The sequence below is a fragment of the Miniopterus natalensis genome, chromosome 2 (assembly GCF_054644295.1).
Source record: "Miniopterus natalensis isolate mMinNat1 chromosome 2, mMinNat1.hap1, whole genome shotgun sequence".
In the NCBI taxonomy this organism is placed as follows: Eukaryota; Metazoa; Chordata; class Mammalia; order Chiroptera; family Miniopteridae; genus Miniopterus; species Miniopterus natalensis.
The window spans coordinates 93,065,030-93,087,402 of NC_142082.1; the positions used below are offsets into that span (position 1 = coordinate 93,065,030).

At 47.7% G+C, this 22,373-nt stretch overlaps 1 protein-coding gene across 6 annotated transcripts in view; it reads right to left on the reverse strand.

Annotated features, from left to right (window-relative positions):
* The window catches only part of MICAL3 (microtubule associated monooxygenase, calponin and LIM domain containing 3), a 233,196-nt gene that overhangs the window by 24,989 nt on the left and 185,834 nt on the right, over positions 1-22,373 (reverse strand). For 3 of the 6 annotated variants that reach the window (XM_087814402.1, XM_087814398.1, XM_087814399.1), the window contains 7 exons: positions 19,665-19,891; positions 14,303-14,365; positions 9,931-10,077; positions 9,408-9,490; positions 5,941-7,792; positions 5,310-5,404; positions 1,214-1,264 (listed from right to left, as the gene is read on the reverse strand). In XM_087814402.1, the coding sequence (XP_087670528.1) occupies positions 1,214-1,264; positions 5,310-5,404; positions 5,941-7,792; positions 9,408-9,490; positions 9,931-10,077; positions 14,303-14,365; positions 19,665-19,891 (2,518 nt within the window). Of the gene's footprint in view, positions 1-1,213; positions 1,265-5,309; positions 5,405-5,940; positions 7,793-9,407; positions 9,491-9,930; positions 10,078-10,862; positions 10,977-14,302; positions 14,366-15,748; positions 15,887-17,827; positions 17,915-19,664; positions 19,892-22,373 lie in introns of all 6 variants that reach the window. The other 3 variants (XM_087814403.1, XM_087814401.1, XM_087814400.1) reach the window with 3 other exon arrangements.

Here is a 22,373-nt window from a genome sequence, read left to right on the forward strand (position 1 = left end):
TCACAGAGTGCCCACAGGGCAAACAGGCAGGCCAGAGGCATTGGGACACTTCCAGGCTGCAGCCCTAAATGCCACAGAATACACCTCAAGCTTCACAAGTGAGATGCTTTCCCGCTGTGACAGGGACAGAAGGCTCAGTGGAGGACTGACGGAGTTAAAGTAACAAAGGGACACATGCTCCTTTATCATTGGTATCATCTGTTTCTTATATAAAGATGTCTGCTCTTTTAAAGACTTTTTTAGGGTAAAAATATTGGTTTCCCATGCCTCCTGTTTCTAGGAGATATACAGGGAAAGAAAAATCAGGGTTCTTTAATTTTTTGTTTGTTATCAAAAGCAACTTTCTTCAGATGAACAATATTTATAAGTTCTTTTAAGAAGTAACATTTGAAGTTGAGATTTTAAGTCTGAGTGAATCCCAAACTAACTAATAGTCTGAAGAAGGAACTATGGGGGCAAACTTGGCCTGACTCGGGGGTCTGCACAGCAACTACTGAAAGGAAGGCAGGAAGCAGGACTGTTTCAGACAATGCTGTCAAGGACTGAGGAGGGAACCAGCCAAATCCAGTGCAATTCCATGAATGGAAGGAACTGCCTGAGCCAACTCCATCTGCAAATGTGGGTGGTAAGGGCGCAAGGGAGTGTCAGATGTCTTGAGTAAAACACTGGGCAACCACTGAGAGGCAAATGCTGGGGAGTTTGCCTCTATTCATAACACCTTCTTTACTGCCTCCAAGAAAATAAAAAAGGACACTTTACAGACTTTAAAGGAGACTTCCAAATTCAGCTCAGGTGTATATTCTAATAATCTTTACTCTAAGAGCATAAGGATAGTGGAGAGCCAACTGAGCAGGTAGTCCCTAAGGGTGTCAGTGGTCTTCTGGTGCCCTAAGCATGTCACCTTGCAGATTAGGGACCAAAGGCTGGTGAATTCCCCATTCCTGCAGCACCCAGTCCCACCAGGGCAGCCCTGTCCCCCCAGGAACTCAGACTGACACTACCACATGCACTCTAGCCAGTGAAGAGCAGGATATGTCACCCTCCTCTGTCATGACACAGCTAAAGAAAGTTCTGCTGCTAGTGTCTGTGATGGCTCCATGCATGTGTGAACAGTTAGTGAGGGTATGGCCGCAGGGCCAAGACTGGGGACCACCCCATGGTTAATCATGGACACCCATGCAACAGTGACCAGCAAACAGGAACAAGACACTACCTTTGGTGCATATGATCTCCTGAATGCCAAGGTGTGTGGTACATAAATTGACTTTTAAGGGGATGGCAACAGAAAACAAAACAGAATGGTAACAATAATAATTAAATAGAACACAGAGATGGAACAAAATCAGAAGTTTAAAATAAACACACAGACTAAAACACATGATTATTTTTCACAATGTCACACAGGGCTGGTAGGTGAGGAACCTAGGTGTAAGGCCCTCACAGCTGCACCTCAGTGATTCCCGCTCTTACTAAGGCCTGAGCTTACTTTCTTTATTAAATATGTTTTTATTGAGTTTAGAGAGAGAAACATTGATCTGTTGCCTCCCACATGCACCTCAACCGAGGATCAAACCCGCAACCCTGGCATGTGCCCTGACCAGGAATCGAACCAACGACTTTTCCGTGTACAGGACGATGCTCAACCAACTGAACCACACTGGCCAGGGCTGGGCTCACTTTACTCCTGAGAAGACAGCTTCTTCCTCATGCCCCCAAACTTTCTTTTTTCTTCTCAATCTCCCTCATGTATAAATTAAAACTGTTTAAATATATGGTTATAGATGCTATTTCTCCTTTAATAGCCCATTTGCTTGTTGAGATTCAAACTGCTCCCTCCCACTGAATGCTATAGGTGCTGGGATGGGGGACAGGTGGTGGGGAGTTCCTGTTGCCAGGGACTCAGACACAGACACAGAGCAAGCTGAGTGTCAACCTAATGTTCTCTTCCAAAAGGCTCTCTACTGGCAGGGCTCCTGAACAGGGTCAGGGGTTCCCAGTGGGTCACCAGCAACCCTGGGATGGGGGGGCGTGGGCCATTTCTTTTTTTTTTTTAGAATTATAAGATTTTTTTTTTTTAAGAATTATAAGACCTTTTTTCTTCATTTCTTGATTATACACAGTGAAGGGGACCTGAAATAGCATAAATGATATTTATAAAAAATATTTCAGGCAGTAATTGTAACCTCTTACTCCATAAGCCTTGTGCAGAATGGCTCAGAGCCGAGGTTGAGGTTAGTTACATTTGCTCTCTGGTTTTCTCACCATCTCCATTCCATGGTTAAGAGGCAGGCAGGGAGTGAGGGAGGGAGGGGCTGGAGGTCTAGAGGTTCAGAGAGCCTCAGGATGCACATCTCCTGTGGCCCTTGCTGTTCTCCTGAAGCAGTGGGGACCCCACCAGTGTGGAGCCTGCATTTCAAGAGCATATTGGCCCCGAGAAGAATGAACTAGTGTCCTAGTGGTGACATTTAAATTTAAGCATGCTGATTCTATCTCTCACTGATTCCTCTCTCTCACCAACCATCATGAGAGAAAGAATTTCATTATTAGAAAAAGTCAGTTAAACAAAAAGAAGACAGATGGTTTCCCCAAGCAGCATGTTTTGAAAAACTCCATAGGAGTCACGTAACTACAACCTAAGGAACAGGACTCAACATTTGTACCTTGGCTGATGTGGGGCAGTCACATACTAATTTCTGGCAGGGAGGGAGTACTAACTTGGTAGAGGCAGTGACCAGAGGCATAAAACCACGGCATATTTGTAGTGTGCCAAGAGAGTGGGTCAGCCACAGAGCAATGCTTCTGCAGCAAACTGGGACTGGGGCCTGTGAGAAAGCAAATGCACATGCTTTTGGCATGGCCAAAGTAGAGGCTGCTTTAGTCATATTTAAAGTCAGACTTAAGCAAAGAAAAGAGGTGAACATGAGTTATCTCTTGTTGGTAAGGCTCTAAGGTGATTTTAAAAAAAATGTGTATTATTTTAATTTTTCTATATTAACATTTTAAACAAAAATAAGTTATTTTTAGTGTTTGTTTTTTAAAAATGAAACAAAATTCAGGCACTTGTTTCATAGCTACCTTACTCAAGGATGGGTCTGTGATATAAGAGGAACCACTTCCCCACCTGTGCTCTCAGGGGCACTGTCAGCAAGAGGCTCCCTCATGAGTCAATCAAACCCAATTCTCATGTTAGGTACCCCCATGCCCCCCTCATTTCTTACTCTGAAAATTTTCAAACCTACAGAAAAGTTGAAAGAAGATGACAATGAACACCTTCACCTAGACTTGCTAAGTGATTTTGAATGCTGTTGATATCATCTTTACGTATCATCTTTTTTGCTGAATCATTTGTAGACATTATGATCCTTTACCCCTAAAAATTTCAGCATGTACTTCCTAAGAACAGGGACATTTTCCTACATGATTACATTGCTTTAATAGCTTTCAAGGAATTTAGCACTGATGTACCAATATTATGTTTCTGTGCATATTGTCCATGATCAAATTTCTTTGAATTTCCAAACTGTCCTTCATGGCTCTTTTTGTTTAGGTTTGTTTTCTTGCTTTAGCTTCTACTTTTTTTTCCCCCAATTAAATTTTACATTTAATATTATTTTGTATTGGTTTCAGGTGTACAGCACAGTGGTTATCAGACAACTGTATAATTTATAAAGTGTTCCCTTGATATTTCCTGTACCCACCTGGCACTACACATAGTTATTAAAATATTATTGACTATGTTCCCTATGCTGTACTTCACATCCCCATGACTATTCTGTAACTACCAATCTGTACTTCTCAATCCCTTCACCTTTAGCTTCTATTCTTAAAAATACACAGTCCCTTGCTCCCGCTCAGCCTGACCCCATACAACAGTGGGATGATGACTTTAGTATTCCCTACACAGCCTCCAGCAAATGGCCCCACCTATGTGGGAGCATGAGGTGCTGGAATTCTAGGAGTGGGGTCCATGACCTGTCATTTACGTAAATGGGGAGGAACTCCTTGTGTGCCCCAGGCCTGCGAGACCCAGGGAGAGGCTGTGGTCAGTGGGATGTGTTACTCAGATGATGGCCTTGGCATAGCCAGCTTGGGCAGTCTGCCACTCAGCATTTTGCCAGGAGGTTTCATTAATTAATAGAGAAACAGTGGAAAGACCTGAGCACAAAAGCAACCACAGATAGAAGCTTTTGGCCAATTAACTGGCTGAATGTCTGCATGAGGCAAAGTGAATGTTGAAACACATTCTCCTTTTTGACAGGCCCCCTTCAGGACCCCTAAGGCAGTGCCAGTCCCCACTGTGTCAGGATGTGTTTAGGAACCTACTCACATACCCAGAAGAAGTTCTCAGCTTAGTACTAAAGCTACTGTGTGGGAACCACAGCAGGGAGCACCTGATGCCAGGTCCCTGCGGGGAATTGGACACAGAACCCCCAACTATAACTTAGTGTGGCCTGGCTGGGACATGGGGAAGCTCTGCAGATGGCTGGGGTGGGATGAGAGGCCTGACTATCTAGGTGTCCTTCTAGGAGAATGAATAGATACCTAGCTGGCATAGCCAAAGCAGATAAATAAATCAAGAATGAGATGAGAACTGAAAGACTGGTTTCCTTGGTTTGCAGTTATTAAATGAGGAACTGGATCAGGCCAGGAGCAGGGGACTGGACACAGACTGTCCATGGCTCCCTGGAAGTCAATGGAGAGGGAAAACTCAAATCCAAGCCTTGGGAAGTCATGTAAAAAAGGTACAGAATGTTCCGAGGAAGTTTTTCATTCAAAAAAGGGAGCTGAAGGGAGCTGGACCTTTACCTTGGACAGGTGGGTGAGTGTGTGCCTAGGGTTAAATAATGGAGATAGAGTAGGAAGGCTCCCCATCCCAGCCTTGGCTGGGCCCTAGGCACAAACAACCCTTCTCCTGTCACTCTGGGAACTGGTGGGTGCTACTCCACATGGAATTTCTGAGGACAAAAGAATGAATGGACAATGCTGGGCTGCTTCTTAAAGATAGAATGAATCTTTGAGCATGGAATGTCTGTCTTTACCATAACTGAACACAGGAACTCTTACCAAGGATGCAAATAACCCTCAGCTGCTCAGTGAAAAAACCTGAGATAAGTCCCTCCTGTGTCTCCTCCTTGGACCTCCGGGGTGAGGCTCAGGATTTGGTTGTGTCTGCTAGGAGCTTGTATCCTACCTCTGCTTTGAGATTTGCTTTCTTTTCCTCCATCTTATCAAAGACTAACATTCAACAAAGGACAGGAGTCCAGGTTCCCAACCCCTCTGAAGCCCCACTGCTGACCGGGCCTGCATACCTCTCGCCTGGACTTCTGGGAGGCCTTCTCAAGGATGTCGTCGCTGGAGAGGTCAGAGTCCTCAGAGAAACTCAGCTGGCGCCGGAGCTGCAGCTCTGTGGGGATGGAAAGAAGGGACAGAGTGAGGACTGTGACCAGGCAGTAAGTACCATGGTGCTTCCCTGATTTCTACATTCACACGAGTAGCCCGGGGGAGTGGGGTGAAAGTTTGGTTTCTTTCTAGTTTAAGGGACTCTTTTGGGGAAAGTGACTCCCATATTGGGGAGCCAGGAGCTTGGGTGCTGACATTTGTTCAGGCAGGGGTGGACCAGTACTGAATAGATGGTGCCCAAAGACAGCCTGCTTGGTGCTCCTGGCAGCACTGCCCTCCTTTGGGGCTTGTGACCTTAGGAAGTGCATGAACCTCCCATCTCCCCTACCCAGCATCAGGCTGGTTTTTGGAATTATTCTATTAAGTGGAATATGTTCTGTGAGCCCATGGTTCAGTTTTCTTCTCCCTACCCTGTCAGCATGGCTCTAAGAACCCTTGGGGGAGCAGCATGGGGAAGGAGGCCTTTCGAGAAGAACCAAATGACTAAAGAATGTACACCTTATGCTCTGCCCCAGAAGGGGTCCCTTGGTGCTGACGTACCTGCTCTCACTATTGGAGATATCCTGTGCTTGCCAGAGTCCATGGTGGCACCACTGGAAGGGGTGCTGGAACAGGACTTATTGTCACTCTTCTTCTTCTTGTCCTTCTTATACCCAGAGAAGACTGACTTCCACAAGGACCTGGGCTTGGCAGCGGCTTCCTCCAGAAGGTCTGGGCTGTGCTTCTCCAGGGGCTGACCCTCACCTTTGGATTTTCTCTCCTTCTTGTTTCTGCGGGGGGAGAAGAGTGACGATCTCTTCTTGCTCTTCCCGCTGGAGCCCTCGGATGAGGTGACTGAACCATCTGGGGCCCCTGAGTCCGATATCGGGGAGAGGAATTCCTCACTAGTGGCTTTGTGCTTCAAAGTGGGCTCCTTGGGGCCTTTGTGGACTGGGTATTTAGGGGGCTCAAGGCCGAGGTCTTTGCATTTGGAGGGCATTGAGGAGGCTTTGCAACAAGTGCCTCCTGAGGGCCTGGATGTCCCAGCCCCCATTTCCATCTCCTTCATCCGACTCAGCTGCTTGGCCATGGCGTCTCTCAATGCCTGGCTCTTCACAGACTTCTCTCTGGCTCGCATGCGCTCCTCAGCCAGCTCTTTGGCTTCTGGAGAGACTATAGGTAGCCCCCTCTTCTGAAGTTGGACCCCGCTCTCCACAGTAAGCAATCTGCCATTCTCCTTGGCTAGGGATGGATAGAGGGGCTTTTCAGAGAGGGGCCAGCAGGAAGGGGGTGTGAAGAACTTCTCCTGCAGACTTGAGTCCTCGGTCTTGTCATCGTAAGTATCCTCCACATCGTCAGCAAAGGGTATCTCATCCACACTCTCTACAAATGACTTCCGCACCTCCTCCCAGGATGGCTGGGCAGGCTCTCGGGGGGGCCGCATAAAGGTGGCAGGTGGGGGGGGTGGGGTCACTGAGGCCTTGGGCTCGGTTTCCTTATGCCCATATATCTGATATGGCTTCCTTCGAAGAGTTGCAGGCTCCTCATCCTGGGGTGGGGGTGGGGGCGGGCTTGAGGGTGGAGTAAGCATGGCGGAGTCCGAGGTATTGAAGCTCTGGCTGCCTAAGGTCTTCATGTTGGAGGAGCTCCCATGAAGGCCCAGGCCAGAACTGCTGGACAGGTCTCTCCGCTCCTCATGGGAGCTTTTTAGCTCTCTGTCAGATGGGGACTTGGGGGTTGGCAGAGAGGGCTGGTCACCATCTGACTTTGGCAGGCCCAGTCTCTTAGGAACAGGTGGAGGTTTTAGAAGATGGAGTCCATCACCCTGAGGGGACTTCTCAACTGAATAGGATTTTAGGGACAATGACTTAAAGACAGGTGAGGGGAAGCTATGCTCGGGCCCCTTGCTCCGATCGACTGGTGTGAGCCCGAGGCTGCGGCGAATTTCGGCGCTCTTCATCCAGAACTCTGCCACCAGGTCGTTTGGCTTCAGGGCCTCATCTATAGCAAGAGGGCTGCCCAGTCTGTCCTTGGCATCCCCTTGGTTCTTCATGTGGAGAGAGGTCAGGGGGGTGGATGTTTTGGCTGGAACAGGCTGGAAGCATATGGGGGACTTGGTGGGGGATGGGACAGTGGCCTCACAGGAAGGCTGAGGCTGGGAGCAAATGGGGAACTGGGTGGGGGTGGAGGTGGAGGTGGCCAATGGCAACAGGCCCTGTGAACCAACTGGGGAGGTAGGTGTTGTGGTTTCCGGCAGAGTTGCTGGCTGGGACTGTATGGGAGAGTGTACAGCTTTCTGATCAGTGGGAACTTCTGCTTTAGGCTTTGCTTTGGAAACCAAAAGCTCTGGGAAAAGGTGCTCCTCAGGCGATTTCACCTTGGTAACCTCAGAGGGGAGTGGGATCTGGGCAACCTACAGAAGATGAAGATAGATGGAAGCTGCTTAGAGGGCAGGGACTTAATGATCAGCAAAGATCTCTTGGGAAGCTTTCTCTCTCAAAGGGCCTGTACTTGCTGAATAAATTCCTCTCTCCATCCTTTAAGCTATTATTCAAACAGCTCCAGGATAATCTTTCTCACTTTCTGTAATTTTTAGAACCACTGTACTTAGTTGAACAGACTGTTTTCAAGGTTTGGTCCACCTCAAATACATCTTATATTCTAAGTGCACTGAAGTGAATGCTGGTCAGAGGACACTAATGAATTCAGCTCTCACTCCCCAAGAGCTCCAAGATCTCTGATGTATGAACATAGTGGCCAATATGGTAAGATTAAAAAGAACTATTTTTTACAGTCTGTATTATACACTATCTTCCCCAGGAAGCTCAAAGATCCAGATATGAATCATTATACCCCACCCTCCCATCACGTCTCAGTAAAGCTCCTCCATCTCACATGTGAAACTACCAAATTCATCTCACTTCTTAGAATCCCAAAGACCAGATCAAGCAGACCCAGTCTTGAGTTTGGAATTCCTTCCCTGATGTTTCCTCCAGAAAGTATTTTCCAAAACATGTTCCATGGGATATATTGTTATAATACGTTTACATAGTATTCTCCAGTGTGTGGTTCACATACCACTGGTAATCTGGATAAATCTTTTTTATTTTATTTTTTATCCTCACCTGAGGATATTTTTTCCATTGGTTTTTTCAGAGAGTGGAAGGGGGAGAGAGAGAGAGGGAGAAACACCGATGTGAGAGAGACACATCGGTTGGTTATCTTCCACATGTGCCCCAACAGGGGACGGGGACTGAGCCAGAGCCTGCAACCAAGGTACGTTCCCTTGGAAGGAATTGAACCCAGGACGCTTCAGTCCATGGGCTGATGTTCTAACCACTGAGCCAAACTGGCTAGGGCAATATTTTTAATTTTAAAATTCACAGTTCATTTTAACATAATATTAAGAAAAAAAAAAGCATTGGTCATATTGAACCAATGATTCCACAAATATTACTGCTTTAACTTAAAAATAAACTTATTTTTGGCCCGGCAGGGCATGGTTCAGTGGTTGAGCATCGGCCTGGGATCCAGGCAATTGGGGTTCGATTCCCGGTCAGGGCATATGCCTGAGTTGTAGGCTTGATCAATGCCTCTCTCATCATTGATATTTCTGTCTCTCTCTCTCTCCCTCTCCTTTCCTCTCTCTGAAATCAATAAAGATATATTAAAAAAAAAATAAATAAAATAAACTTATTTTTGAAATGGTGTGGTATGTGGACAAGACAGAGTGACACAGTGGTGGGATGACCCAGGTTTGGAGTTGGTGCAGAGCAAGGTGAGGGAGATGCTGCCTTGTGCCCACAGGTGAGAACTGAGCTGTAACGCCATGGTCATTCCTGTTTTCAACAGCTCTACTTAGCACAAGAAGAAGAAGAAGAAGAAGAAGAAGAGGAGGAGGAGGAGGAGGAGGAGGAGGAGGAGGAGGGGGAGGAGGAGAAGAAGAAAAGGGCTCACACCAAGAGAAATCAGTATGTCCATTCAGGGTAGCATCAGCTCTGTTCCCTCCAGTGAGCCCCAACTCTTACCTCTGCGATGGGGCTGTGGATAGGGGAGAACAGAAAAGCTTGCTCCGAAGGGGGCTGGGAAGGACTGGAGACTTGGGAGGGACCTGAAAAGAAGAGACAGAGGATTGACAAGGGAAAAAAACCCATTCCCACTGAGGATGTCTCTTCCAGCCAGCTCTGCAGTGGGGCTGAACCACTGGTCAGTTACTTGCAGAGACGAAAGAAAAGGGAATGTGCTTCCCCAGGGCACCCTGTATGCAACCTCTGCTTGTGTCAGAATTGCAGGCTTTTTGTCATGTGTATGGTCTGAGCCTAAAGATTTGAGTTGTCCCTTCTACCTTTTCATAGCCCCAAATAACATACAGAAAGGGGCTATTGGTAAAGCCATGTGCAGGGCCCGTGTACAAGGGAAGGAGGCCATTATCTGAGGCTAGTGTGATACGTGCCCACTCTGCTTCATGACCTGTGCCCTTGGTGCCACTAGTCCTCACGTGGCTCTCAGTAGGAATTCTGGGAATGGCTTCTCCTGTGACAGCAGACTGACCTCTCTTGTTATCTTGTAGAGTGACAGGGGGTTGCTCCTCCAAGTTTTCTGAGACCTTCAGCTCCAGCTCTGCTTCTACCACCTCCAGGTGCTGCCTGTGAAACTCTGTTTCGGCATCCGATGGAATGTTGTCAGACCAGTGCTGATCTGGCAAAGGGAAAGGAGAACACAACTTGAGTGAGGACTGCTCCTTTCCAGTCTCCTGCCTTCCTTGGAGAATAGCATGACCACTGTAGTCCGGACCCGGATCTGCTCCCCCGCTGAGCCCTGACTGCTGGTCCTCACCCAGCTTCTGACACTCTGCCAAAAGCACATCCTCTACAACACGATGCTCTTTTCAAAGCCCGTGGTGCTCCACTTTCTTCTGAAATACAGCCAGATGACAGGTGACAGGCCATGACAGAAAGCATGCTTATAGAGGGCAGGCCTTGCTTGCTGGGCCCACCACCCACCTACATTTCTCTCCCATTAGCGCTTCTCAGCCCTGCCACCCCACCATCATAGCTGAGGCCGTGCTCCCTCACTATCTTGCCTGGACTGCTCCTCTCATTTCTCCCAGCCTAGCCCTTTGCCCCTTATCTCCCAACTAACCAGACTATAATTCTTAAAATACCATCTCCTTATATCTAGCTTTCAGAGGGCATCTACTGGATTAAAGGCCCTGTATAAAGCCCCAAATCTGCTCAGTTTCTCGGCCACAACTTAATGAATGCAGGCACTATCCAATGTTGGCTTATGGGAGAGTGAAATAACATGCACTCAAGTTAGTGGCTGAACAAGGAACGAACCAGGAGCTGCCTTCCCCAAACTCCCTACTTTTGTTTAATGTATTGTTTTTATCTTTCCTGAGTTCAGAGCACTTTGGCCTATCCCGCAGTGGGGAACAGGGTGGTCACCATGGTGGAGAGGGGAGGCTCTGGGGTCCCCCATACCATCATCCAGCTCAGCACCAGTGTCACCTGTGTCCCCATTCTCTGCTGCCTCCCCTTCTATCTCTGCTGGCTCCGAGTCCACATCTTCCTCCAGGCCATTCTCATCAAATGGGACTGTAAAGCAGAAATAGTCAAAGGAAGAAAAGGAAAGACAGAAGGACAGGCAGTCTGCCTTTGCAGGTGGGAAAGCACCAGTGCTTCTCCCAGGGCTGTGATGTGAAGACCACCAGGAGAAAGGGGCAGGACAAGCTGTGAAGTGTCTGGATTTGGACCCCAAAGTGGAGTCACTCAGACCTGAGCCCTTCCTGAACACCTGAGACTAGCATTTCTCCACTAGCAGGGCCAAGTGGATGCGGAAGAGCAGCTTAGGGCCGGTCATCTTTCCTCTTCTTCCAGGGGATGCTGTAAGAGCCCCAATTTGAGAAGGAAAGAAGGGGGACACTGCTTCTCCAGGCCCAGGCCCAGGCCCAGCAGATACCCAGCTGCAAATTTAGCAGCAATCATGGCTTATAGGCCAGGCACTGTGTTGAGTCATTTAATACAATTAGAGAGACCATTTGTAATTCTTGTCAGTGAGAAAACAGGCCCAGACAGCTTAGGTAAATTGCCATGGCCACACTGCTCAATCTAGCAGTTGTAGTGGTATGTGTAGGTGAAGTCACTGTTGAAGGAGTGACCAACAGGACCCCCAAGGGCACCACACCCTCCTTTCAACTGGCAGAGGTTGCTGCTTTGTTTGGGACAATGTAGAGAAATACTTTCTAAAGCATAACAGGGAGGGATGAGGGGATATGTAAAGTTCATTTTCTGGACTCAGGACTAGTCCTTCAGTGCTGCAAAATGAGGCAAAGCACTAACCAACTTCATTTTTCCTGAGGAGGAACTAGCCCCTACCCCCCCCCCCCCCCACACACACACACACAGCTGTTTCCAACCTCTGAACACTTAGAACTCACACTAACAATGTGAAGTAAGAAAAAGCAATTAAGAAAGCAATGAGCACTATAAAGGATGCTGTGAAACACCAGTGTCATCCAAGACTAACAGTACCCATTTGTCAGAAGTCCCAAGGGCCTCTTCTAGCGTTCAACGCACAGCCACCCTCAAATCATTCTTAAAGGTTTTCATTTAGGAAAAGGGCTTATGCTCTGGTTTGCATATACAAGAGCCTGAGGATCAAAGCCCAAGGTAAGGTGGCCAGCAGAGGAACTGGCTGTAGCACAGCTGGATAGATTTCTTACAAGGCTGTGTTGAATTCGAGAGGGCAGCCATGTAATGACTAGTCACTCTCTGCTCACAGGCCAGCCTTGTCAATCTGCACCCCACAGCTGAAGGATGTGCAGAGGAAATGGCAGGAACATAAGCGTGGCCCCTGAGGTCAGTGTACAGTGAAAATCAAGGAAGCGCCTACCTTTTGGGGGAGGAGGAAGGGAAGGGGCACTATGAAGACGCTGGCAATGTTTTATTTCTTGACTTTTTGCTTTTAATATTCTTTAAGCTTTGTACTTATCTCACCACGCTGTGTATACTAAGCTTACTAAAAATAGGGTGCTGGTTTCACATCCAGTTTTGGAGAACTATACTAAAGAAGTCTGGAATGAAATCCAGGTTTTGGGGAGAGAGAGGAGCATTCCAGGACAAGTTCTAAGCTGGCAAACAGTTAACGTCATATTCCTCCTCTGAGATAGCAGCTCTGAGAGAGCAGCTCACAGAGCTGGCAGTGCCAAGATGCTTTCCCATGACAAGGACATTTGCTAGGAAAATAATGAGGGAAATGACCCAAGTATTTCCACAGCCTTAAAATCTCTGTGTAGTAACACTGCTGTTGGTCACACAAGGAAGTGTCTGTGCTCCTCACACCTGAGCTTTCTGTCTGGAGAGCAAGTTCATAGTTGTACTACACCATTGCTGACAAGGCTGGCAGATGATGCTCCTCCCCTAGAATCTTTCTCCTTTGCAGCCACCCCAACCCAGTGGGAACAGAACCTTGAACAATTGTGGAGAGGGCCCATTGTGCCAACATGTGTGCTTGAATGACTCTGAGTGCCTGGGCATGAGGTGGTAACTGCACTGTTGTTGGTAAGCAGAGAGGAGACCAAGGCCCAGGACGCCCCATCCGCACAATGCAAGGTACACTGCATTGCATCGGCCTCAGCACAGGCCTGACCCTCACACTCACGTGTTTCTCATTACAAATTTCTACTAAGAAATGTCTGCTGGAGAGTCAGATGGGTGAGAAGTCTATAGTCGATGGGAGCACCTTGAGAAGAACCATTGTCACATATATCAACACAAACAAGTGAGGAGTATCAGTATAGCACCAGATGTTGAGAGACACAGCTCAAGGGATGGAACTGGGGTTAGATCCAGGTTAAGACGGAGTGCAGGGTGCTGGAAGCGGCCACACACTAAGGAAGCCAGAAATCGCTGCCGCACTTAGCTGCCAGCTAGGAAGTTCTGACACCTCAGCCTTGACCTACCATCCTGGAGATACAAACTAACTAGGAGAGAGTGAGCAGCAGTTCCTGTATGCAGAGCTAAGGGCTCTGGCTCAGTTCTCCCTGTTGTATGCAGGAAGGTGCCTCTAATGGTGAGCTCATGCCCATTCCTCCTGCTGCCCGTGAGGACAATGTGCTGGACTGGAAGAGGCCAGTGGTAAGATCCAATCCTGCCCACCCTAGAAGTAACCGCTGGCACAGTGGTTCTCAACCAGGGGCCCTTTCCTGAGTGGTATTTGGTATACAGAGGCGCTTTTGGTTGTCTTATGGGTGGGAGTGGGAGTGGAAGCTGCACTGACATTTAGAGGGAAGAGGCCAAACATCTTGCAATGGAAAGAACTGTCTTGCCCCAAATACCAGGAGCACCCTCGTTGAAAAATACCTCTTCAGAAAAGCTTAGGAAGGACAACTGAGATTTCTCAGCTACCTCTTGGCCTAATTCCTTAAAGAGACACCACACCTCAGTCTGAAGACCTAGCTGATGCTACACCTAGTTATGGCCAGCCTGTCTATCTGCTTTTAGATGCCCTCCTCCACTCTCCCCTTTTCACTGAGAAGTGTTCCATGAGTCCCCCTGAGTACTGACTGTCTTCTTCTCTGATACTTCAGTAGGTTTGTGGAATATTAACTTTCACGCTCAATTAATTTCTACAAACTTTAGAGCTTAGTGCTTAGTGGCCTTTACCTAACCTCAATTAAAATAAGTGTCTGTCTCTGTCCCATCTTTATGATTTCTTGACTCTGGATCTTCCCTGAAGAGTGTGGGGTGCTTGTCTTGTCCATGCAAGGATGGGTTGCCTGAGTGAGGCATGCACGTGCCCCTGCCCTGCGCCCTTGGCATGCACTAGTGGCAGGAGCAGAATTCTAGTGTTAAGTATCAGCAGAGCTGCCAAGAGACAGTTGTTATGGTGAGTGGGAAGAGAACAAACATCACCAGACTACCTCCGGACACTGTCTCCAGCCAGGCCTGAACTGCTGCACGGCGTATGGAGGGAAGGTCAGGAACTGAATTTAAAACAGACGATAAATACAAAGTTACACAGGAATAAGCATTCCCAGTGAGGAGAGTTGAGGTCATCCCTAAAGTCCAAAACAAAAGAGAAACTGAGATGATGTTACAGCCAGGGGCCTGTCCAACACTGACAAGGGTAACAGTCCAGGAAAGGAAAGAAAACATAGGTAACACAGGGAAGGGCAATCCAAGCTCAAAGCTGCAGAGCTAGCCCCATCTTGCAGGGCAATATGACGTCCCAGGTCAGCAGGGTCTCTCTCCTTCACTTTTGCAGAGCTTCTGGGTACATTTTTATTTTTTTATTTTTAAGATTTTAAAATTGATTTTTAGAGAGAGAGGAAGGGAGATGAAGAGAGAGAGAAACATCGATGAGAGTGATATATAGATCAGCTGCCTCCTGAACAACCCCTACTGGGGATCAAGCCTGCAACCCTGGCATGTGCCCTGACCAGAAATCGAACTGGATGGTGCCCAACCAACTAGGCCACACTGGCCAGGATGCTTCAGGGTACATTTATATTGCTGCAGAAATAGTTAACTGAGGTTGTTCTTGCCTATAGGTGAAGATTTGAGGCTAGGGAGAATCAAATGACCCCATTAAAGGCTGTTTCATGAATGTAGGGACCACCCCCTTGTATACTCAGAGACTTGCAGGGTATGTGGCCCCAACAGGAACTGAATGGAAACATGAAATTAAGTGAGTGAGAGACAGAGGTTGATGGTCTATATTTGGAAGATGGGTATGCCAAGGTCAGAAGATGTGAGAATGACATGGCAGCTGCCACAGCCCTCAAGTCTCCATTTTTTTTCTTTTATTGCTTGCTATTCCTTAAAAGAACCCAGAATAAGGATCGTCTTCATCCTATTGTGGAGCACAGATCATCTTGCCTACAACCTAGAGCTGGAAATTATTTAACTGCTTAGAGGCCTCCTTGATACAAATTTCTTCTTAGAACTTCATTTCCATTCAAACTTCCCCTGCCCCCATCCTGCCAATGCACATTCACATACAGACACACTCCATGAGAAAAGGACCAGAATATTCTACCAAATGGAGAAAGAATAACCAGGCCTAGTAATATGGGGGAAACAAAGCAAATTCTTGATTTTTCCAAGATCAAGTTCATTTTACTATTTTGCATCAGTGGAGAAAGAGCCCATAACCTCTTAATCCACAGAGAACTTCCCATATCCTCAGACAAAAGCCCAGGGCAGTGGTCATGATTAATACCAAGAAAATGAAATGTTCTGTCAGCTATTTTTGATCAAACCGATGGCTTTGGCCATGACAGAAAGTCCTCTGCAGCAAGGAGAGGGGGTGCAGGGACGGAAGATTCCCCTAGGGGCTTTGGGTCCTTCGATCCTGAAGCAGTTACCTCTAGAAGTGGAGGGCTCAGAGGTCAGTACCATTCGTTCCTCCTCCTCTTTCTCATGAACATGTGTCCAGTGCACGTCAGCCTGGATCTCCAAGGGATTGGCTGCATTTATGATCTGCTGTAGCCTCTGGCTCCCAGCTACTGCACCAGGTTCAAGAGGTGAAGGAGATGAGAAAGGGAGAAATGATGGGGAAGAAGAAAAGAGAAACAGTCAAGGGAAGGGGGGAATGAAACACCACAGGAAAGGAAACAGAAAGAAAAGTTACGATATTTGCCAGGATCAGTTTGAATCAGAAAAGAGCAAAAATTGAGACTATGTGGGCACATGCACACACACACACAAGCAACTTCTACTCATCCAATTTGATGTAGTCATTTCAAGTTTCACATACACTGTTAATTTCAATGAGAATCATAAATTCAACTCCAATGCAGAAAGAACTTTCCTTTCTGATGCTCTTCTCACATTAACTGTATTCGAGGGACCCAAATGCCAAGTTAGGAAAAAAGAGCAGATTACAACTGGCCCCTGAGGGTCATTGCTCCAGAGGTCATGAGTACTGAGCTGTTACCCAGCACAGCGTGAGATCCCTGAGGATACACCATTCATGCTCCTTCTGTTGGTCACACAGCATGGTGCTCACTGCCACCTGCCAAGCTTCTCTTTGAGGGTTGAGTCAAGTGATAAGAGAGAGGTGGGATGGGACAGTGCCATTCTGCCATGAACCAGCCAACAGGACAGAAATGTATCTTCTTGGTACTTTAGTTTTTATCTTCTGGAGCTAGAGAAAAAAAAAATCCTCCACCCCTTCCATAAAAAGCCTCACGCAGCATGCTGGTCTATGGTAGGGATACAGCTATGGGGAGAAGATGGAGTTAGGAGAGGCATGGCTGGGGAGGAAGCAGAGCTCCATCCTGTAAGTCCCCAAAGTTTTGGGAGTTCATGAGTAGACAGTACCTCTCTGTATTTTCTGAGGTCAAAGCCCTTTGTTTTTAAATTCCATTTGGTACCCTACTGGACACAAGCCCTGGTTTCTCAGCTACATGAGGACTCACCGAGTCCCTCATTTTATTACTGCTCTCAGAGCCCAAGGGATCTGCATACGGCCCCTGCCCTGTGGGCTCCCTGTAATCAGTGTTTGGACCAGGCCATATGGTTGGGTTAAAAATAAAGAAACAGCCAGCAAAGTGAGGGAGGGGATACTATAGAGGGAGGATGGCTTTTCAGACAGCAAGAGCAGGTTCCACCTGATCTGAAGAACTCTGTCATTCCTGATTGGAGGCTGCTCTCAACAATCTAACTGTACAATCTGCTTTGGCTTCACTATAAAGACAACCTGTTAATTTACAAGCAACAGGGAATGTGATATGGGCATAAAGTGCCAATAAGATCACCAAATGTGGATGGTGGGCAGTATGCTGTTTTAAACGTGGAGCTGCAGGTCACTATAGATTCATGGACTTTTTCTAAGGCCAATTGGCCTTTATGGTGCTTGATGGGGCTGAATCACAGCAAAGTCACCAAACAGCCTGAATGTCTTAGGGAAGATAAATCAAAGAGAAAAATGTAGGTCCCTTTTTCATCTTTATGGCAACAAAGGGAAGAGAGCAAGTCTTCTCCCTGGATAATGTTCTGCTTTCTATCAATAAACGGAGCACTGGGGACTTATCTGCCAGCACTCTTTCTTTCTCAGGGAAATGTTAAAAGGCACAGTGGAGGGAGGTTCTGGGTACCTGAACCACTTCTGAGAGCTGTGACATGAGGTTTTCTGCATTAGAGAAGAAGCCAGTGTTAACTAGATGAGGGGAACTTGCAGCAGAACATATGAGGGTCATTGATAGGGCCACATTCAACAAGGCTGCTTCTGGGATCTTCTCTGACTCCTCTTGAATCTCTTTGTCTCACATGGTATTTTGTACATGATCATCCATGAAGGCTGGGCACATAGATATGTACCAAAGCCTGTCGGTGTAGCTCTATAACACATATATTTTTATGTGGAACCTGGCCTTGGAGGCAGATTTTGGATGGTTGCCAGGGAGCCAGGGTAGAAGGCGGGCAAGAGGCAGAGTGGGTACCTTTATATGTACCCGAATCTTCTTCCTTTGACAGACGCTGGAGCCACTGGCCTTGCAATTCTCTGTCCCAGGGGCAATACTCCCCTTCTACAGAAGAGGGAGCCAGACACCCATAAGCACAGCAACAAGAATCCCATGGGGGTGGATAAGCGGGGAAGAAAGAGAAGAACAAGAGTTATCTTCAGCTGCAAGGCAATAATGTCCTGTCATTGTCCACACAGGTACTGAATTCCACTGCCCAAGACACACAGGCCAGGGGTCAAGAACAAAGGCTCAGTGTTGGCAGAATTTGTTAGTATGTGTTTCTCTAGTTAAAGCCCATCCCTGCAGGTTTGGTCTTGATGACAGGTCCAGGTCTGGGAAATTGAGTCTGCAGGAGGGAAGGCTGGCCTAAACACTCCTGCAAAGGAAACAGGCTGTGACCCTAAACCATGTCTGGGGCTACAGGCCACTGAGGATATTAATCATCAGATGGAGATAATGGTGTCCGGAATGTTACAAACATTACTGTTCCCTGAAAGAGCTGTGAACATGGTCACCCCCTAGGACTAGCAGGATGTGGGGGTTAGTGCTGCGCCAGTTGTGGGCCAAATGCCAGGGGTACAGCATATGGAGAAAAGAACCCAGTGCCAGCTTCCTGGCCCAGGGCCTGCCTCCTTTCTGCACATAAAACAGAGTAAGGAGGGAGGGGCAGTGCTACCTTGTGGGTCCTATCCCAGCAGTAGAACAAGGTGGAAGGAAACTCTTTAGGGAGCCTGAGTGCATGCCCTGCCTCTGATGGTTCACACTGACGTGGGCATCTCAGGGTCATGTCAGCATATGCTTTCTTCTTGCCTGCTGTGACTAATCAGGGTCAGTGTCTTAGAGCCACACAGCACCCCAAGACTACTCAGTAACATGCATTCTGGCTGGCAGGGCACTGCATCTGGCCCTTGCTGTGCCAGAGAAAACAGACCCTGGGATAGGTGGGGCAGCTGCTGAGCCATCTAGTGCCAACTCCATGTGCCCAGGCTGTCCAGAACTGACTACTTCTCTGAAGGCTGGGAGGAACTGGTGCTCACCATGTCCCCTGGAGAGCACACAGGGAATGGACATGGCACTGCCCTCAGAGAAACTCGGGTCTCTACCTGCCTATTTTCTTTTTTACCACCTATTAGCCAGGAGAGGGAAACAATGACTCTCTCTTACAGAGGCTGAAAAAGGGGGCTCAGCAAGTTCTTCCTTATTCACTCAAGGGTGCACAGAGCCAGAGAGAGGACAGAGTTGAGACATCTTGAGACCAAAGCAAGAGAACATTTCAGAGCCAACCAGATCAACTCAATGCTGCAATTGACGCTCCTTCCGAGGACACTGGTCCAAATACGCTACTACACATCACTGACTAGCCCATCTAGTGGGCACCTGGCTCACAGCTCCCTCCTCAGTGACAGCAGCTCTGAATAAATGTGAGATGCAATCTTGCAGCCTGCAATGTCGAGGATTAGGTGTCAGGGAATCCTCTAGAAAGCTAAATTCCCTTTCTTTATTAAAATAATTTCATTAGCTGAAACTAAAGGGTAAAAAAAAAGGAAAATGAGGAGAGGAGAATGAGGAACCTAATCTGGCCCTCTACCTTCCAATTGCAACCCAGAATGTGCACAAAGGACACCACTCCCACTGTGGATGGTCTTCTCTGCCCCTGTATCTAAGGTCAGAGAGAGACAGGAAGGATGTCTCTGGGGCTGTGTGGGAGCACATTGTGTGACTCCAGCCATAGAAACCTCTTACGCTCAGGCATAAAATAGGCTGCTTCAGTGACAGAAGGGGCCTGGGATAGGAGAAGAGACTGTTTTCTGACCTTCACTAGACTCCTCCTCGTCATAATCCTCCTCTTCCTCCTCCTCGTCATAGTCCTCCTCATCATCATTCTCAGGCTCACAGCTCTTCAAGGCATCCAGTTCCTCTTCACTCTTTCCTTTTAGAAGAGCATGGATCCTTACGGCTTCCTTCCAAGGGACGCCACCCAGGTCCGAGGTGGGCAGGGGAGGCTCCTCCTCATCCTCCTCCATCTCAGACTCAGAACTGCTGTGGAGAAACCACCACACAACCAAAGTGAGGGAATGACAAAACCATGAAGGAGAGGGTTAAAAGCCACAATCTGAAGCAAAGTGTCCCCACAAAGCACTGCTGTGGGGGAAGGGAGAGGATACCCTTGGAGGGACCAGCCTGCTTCCCTGCCAGGTAGGACACGAGGAGACGGGAGGAGAGTGAACAGAGGGCAAAATGGCATACACATGTGCGTGCAGGCCCCCTGATATAACCTATGCAAGTGAACGGCCTAGTCTGGTGAGCGATCTGTTTAGAGTACAGTCTCACTGAGGCCCTCAGAGGCTGTAGGCCGTGGACGCATTTTGATGTAAACTGACGACGGCAGGAATCAAGAATAGAGAGTAAGTCTCCTCTCATTGTGATCCACTATTTGGTTCTAGGAACTCAATTCCACTTGACTCGGGTGGGTCAGAAGGAAGGCTCTCATGAGGGCCAGGGTGAGGAAGGAGGCACAGCCATGAGAGGCATGAATGAAGTCTTAACCACACACTGGTTGGCAGTCAAGATGTGGGTTCTAGAGGGAAGGTAGCACACTCAGTTTCACCATATTCCTTGAGTCCCCTCCATGTGCCCTGACTTGAGCTGGACACTGCGGGGAACAGACAGGTAACGTGGCAGCAAAGTCCCCATTCACTGCACGGGACAGTGTAGGGACTGTAGGGACAGGTTGGAAACACCTCAACCCCTGGGTCATCACTCTTGACAAGCAGCTGTATTCCCACCACCGTTCCCTTCACTGCACAGCCTGGCTCAGTTTCAAACGGCAGCAGACAGCCTGTGATAAACACTCGCCATGACTTATGCAAGCCCCAAATGTGGATCTCCACCCTCTAGGCACCACCCTTCTCCCTGCTTCAGAGAGAAGCAGGACAACAGGCAGTGCCTGAATAAAAACACTTGGTACCCTACAACATTGTGGGGCTCCATGGCAGGAAGAAAATCCCAAATGTTACTGCACAAGCAGAGCAGTTTCTCAGACCTGTTTCACGGTCTGATAATTGCCAGTCTTCTTCAGGAGATTCTTTTCCTTTAGTGAGAAATGTGTAGCTGACTGGACTGGAGGAAATGGGCTTTCACAATAAAGCATGGTTCAACCTCTGGCATGATGGAGCCTCACAGGCCAGGAACATTAGGCATGGGTGGGTGGCTGGCCCGACCTCCTGTGATAGTGGGGTAACTCTCCCCTCACCTAGAGCGGGGTCGTGTGAGAGTGAGCCAGTTAGTACACTGTGATGAGGACATGCCACCCACCATCAGTGCTATCAGTGCCTGTGGAGTAAAGAACTTAACCTGTTCAAAGAGAGGCCTGGCCCCTGTTCTTGGTTGTGGGAGGTGAACTTAGCATTGGAATGCCCTGCCTGGTGGGAGTGCCTGCCTGTTTTGCTGGGGACCTTGGGTCATGGTAGAAAGTCTAATAATGTGATTCAGGGTGAGGACTAGCTGTATCAGAAAGACCAACAATTTAGGGTGAGTACTTTGGGTCATTCAGTGGACCTGAAGAGCAACCACAACCACATGGGCAATTGATCAATCAATCAATCAATCAGTGCTTAGACATCAAGTCCCAATATAAACTCTAAATGGCAAGGCTTGGTGAGCCATGCTCCATGGGTATCACACATCAATACCAAGAAAGTAACACTGTCCTGCCTGTATGGGGAGAGTGCACTGGAAGCTCTCTGCACCTGTACTTTCCTGGACTCTGCCCTGTGCTTGTCTTGCCTTGGCTGATTACAACTGGTGTCCTTTCCCAGTAATTAAACCATAATCATGAATATAATACTTCTCAGTGATTCTGTGAGTCCTTCTAGCAAATCATTGAATCTGAGGGTAGTTTGGGGAACTCCCACATGCCAGCTGGGTGGGTCAGAAGTGAGGGCAGTCCTATGGACTGCATTCCCTTGACTTCTCAGGTGGCTGGGTCCTTACAGGGCCATGGTGGCTCTGCTAATTACCAGCTGTGTGACCTTCAGCTGATTATGCTCTCTAAGCCTCAGTGTTTTCATCGGTAAGGTAACAGTGTTAGTACCTGCCTTGTAGGCACGTTGTGAAGATAGGGACTTTGACTTTTATTGTGCTTGTGTTACACTCTGGGACTCTAGTCATTCATTTAGTTGGTTATTCATTACACATTTATTTATTCAACAAACATTTCTGAGCACCTACGAAAGCTCAGCCAGTGGACACAAATAAAAAGAGCCAACTTCTTACTGTAGGCAGCTCAGTTTGGTGAATCCTACTGCATTTATTCATCCACCCATCCACTCACCCAACTAAAATTTACTGAATGTCTTCTACTTATAATGCACTTCCTAGACATTGTAGGAAACACAAAGGTGACACAGAAAAGATCCTTATTCTCAAGTGGAGACAAGATGGAAACGCAACATGATAAAATAAGGCAAAACATAACTGTAGTGGGATGGAGGGTTGGTGGGAGGCAGTTTAAAGTGGGCAA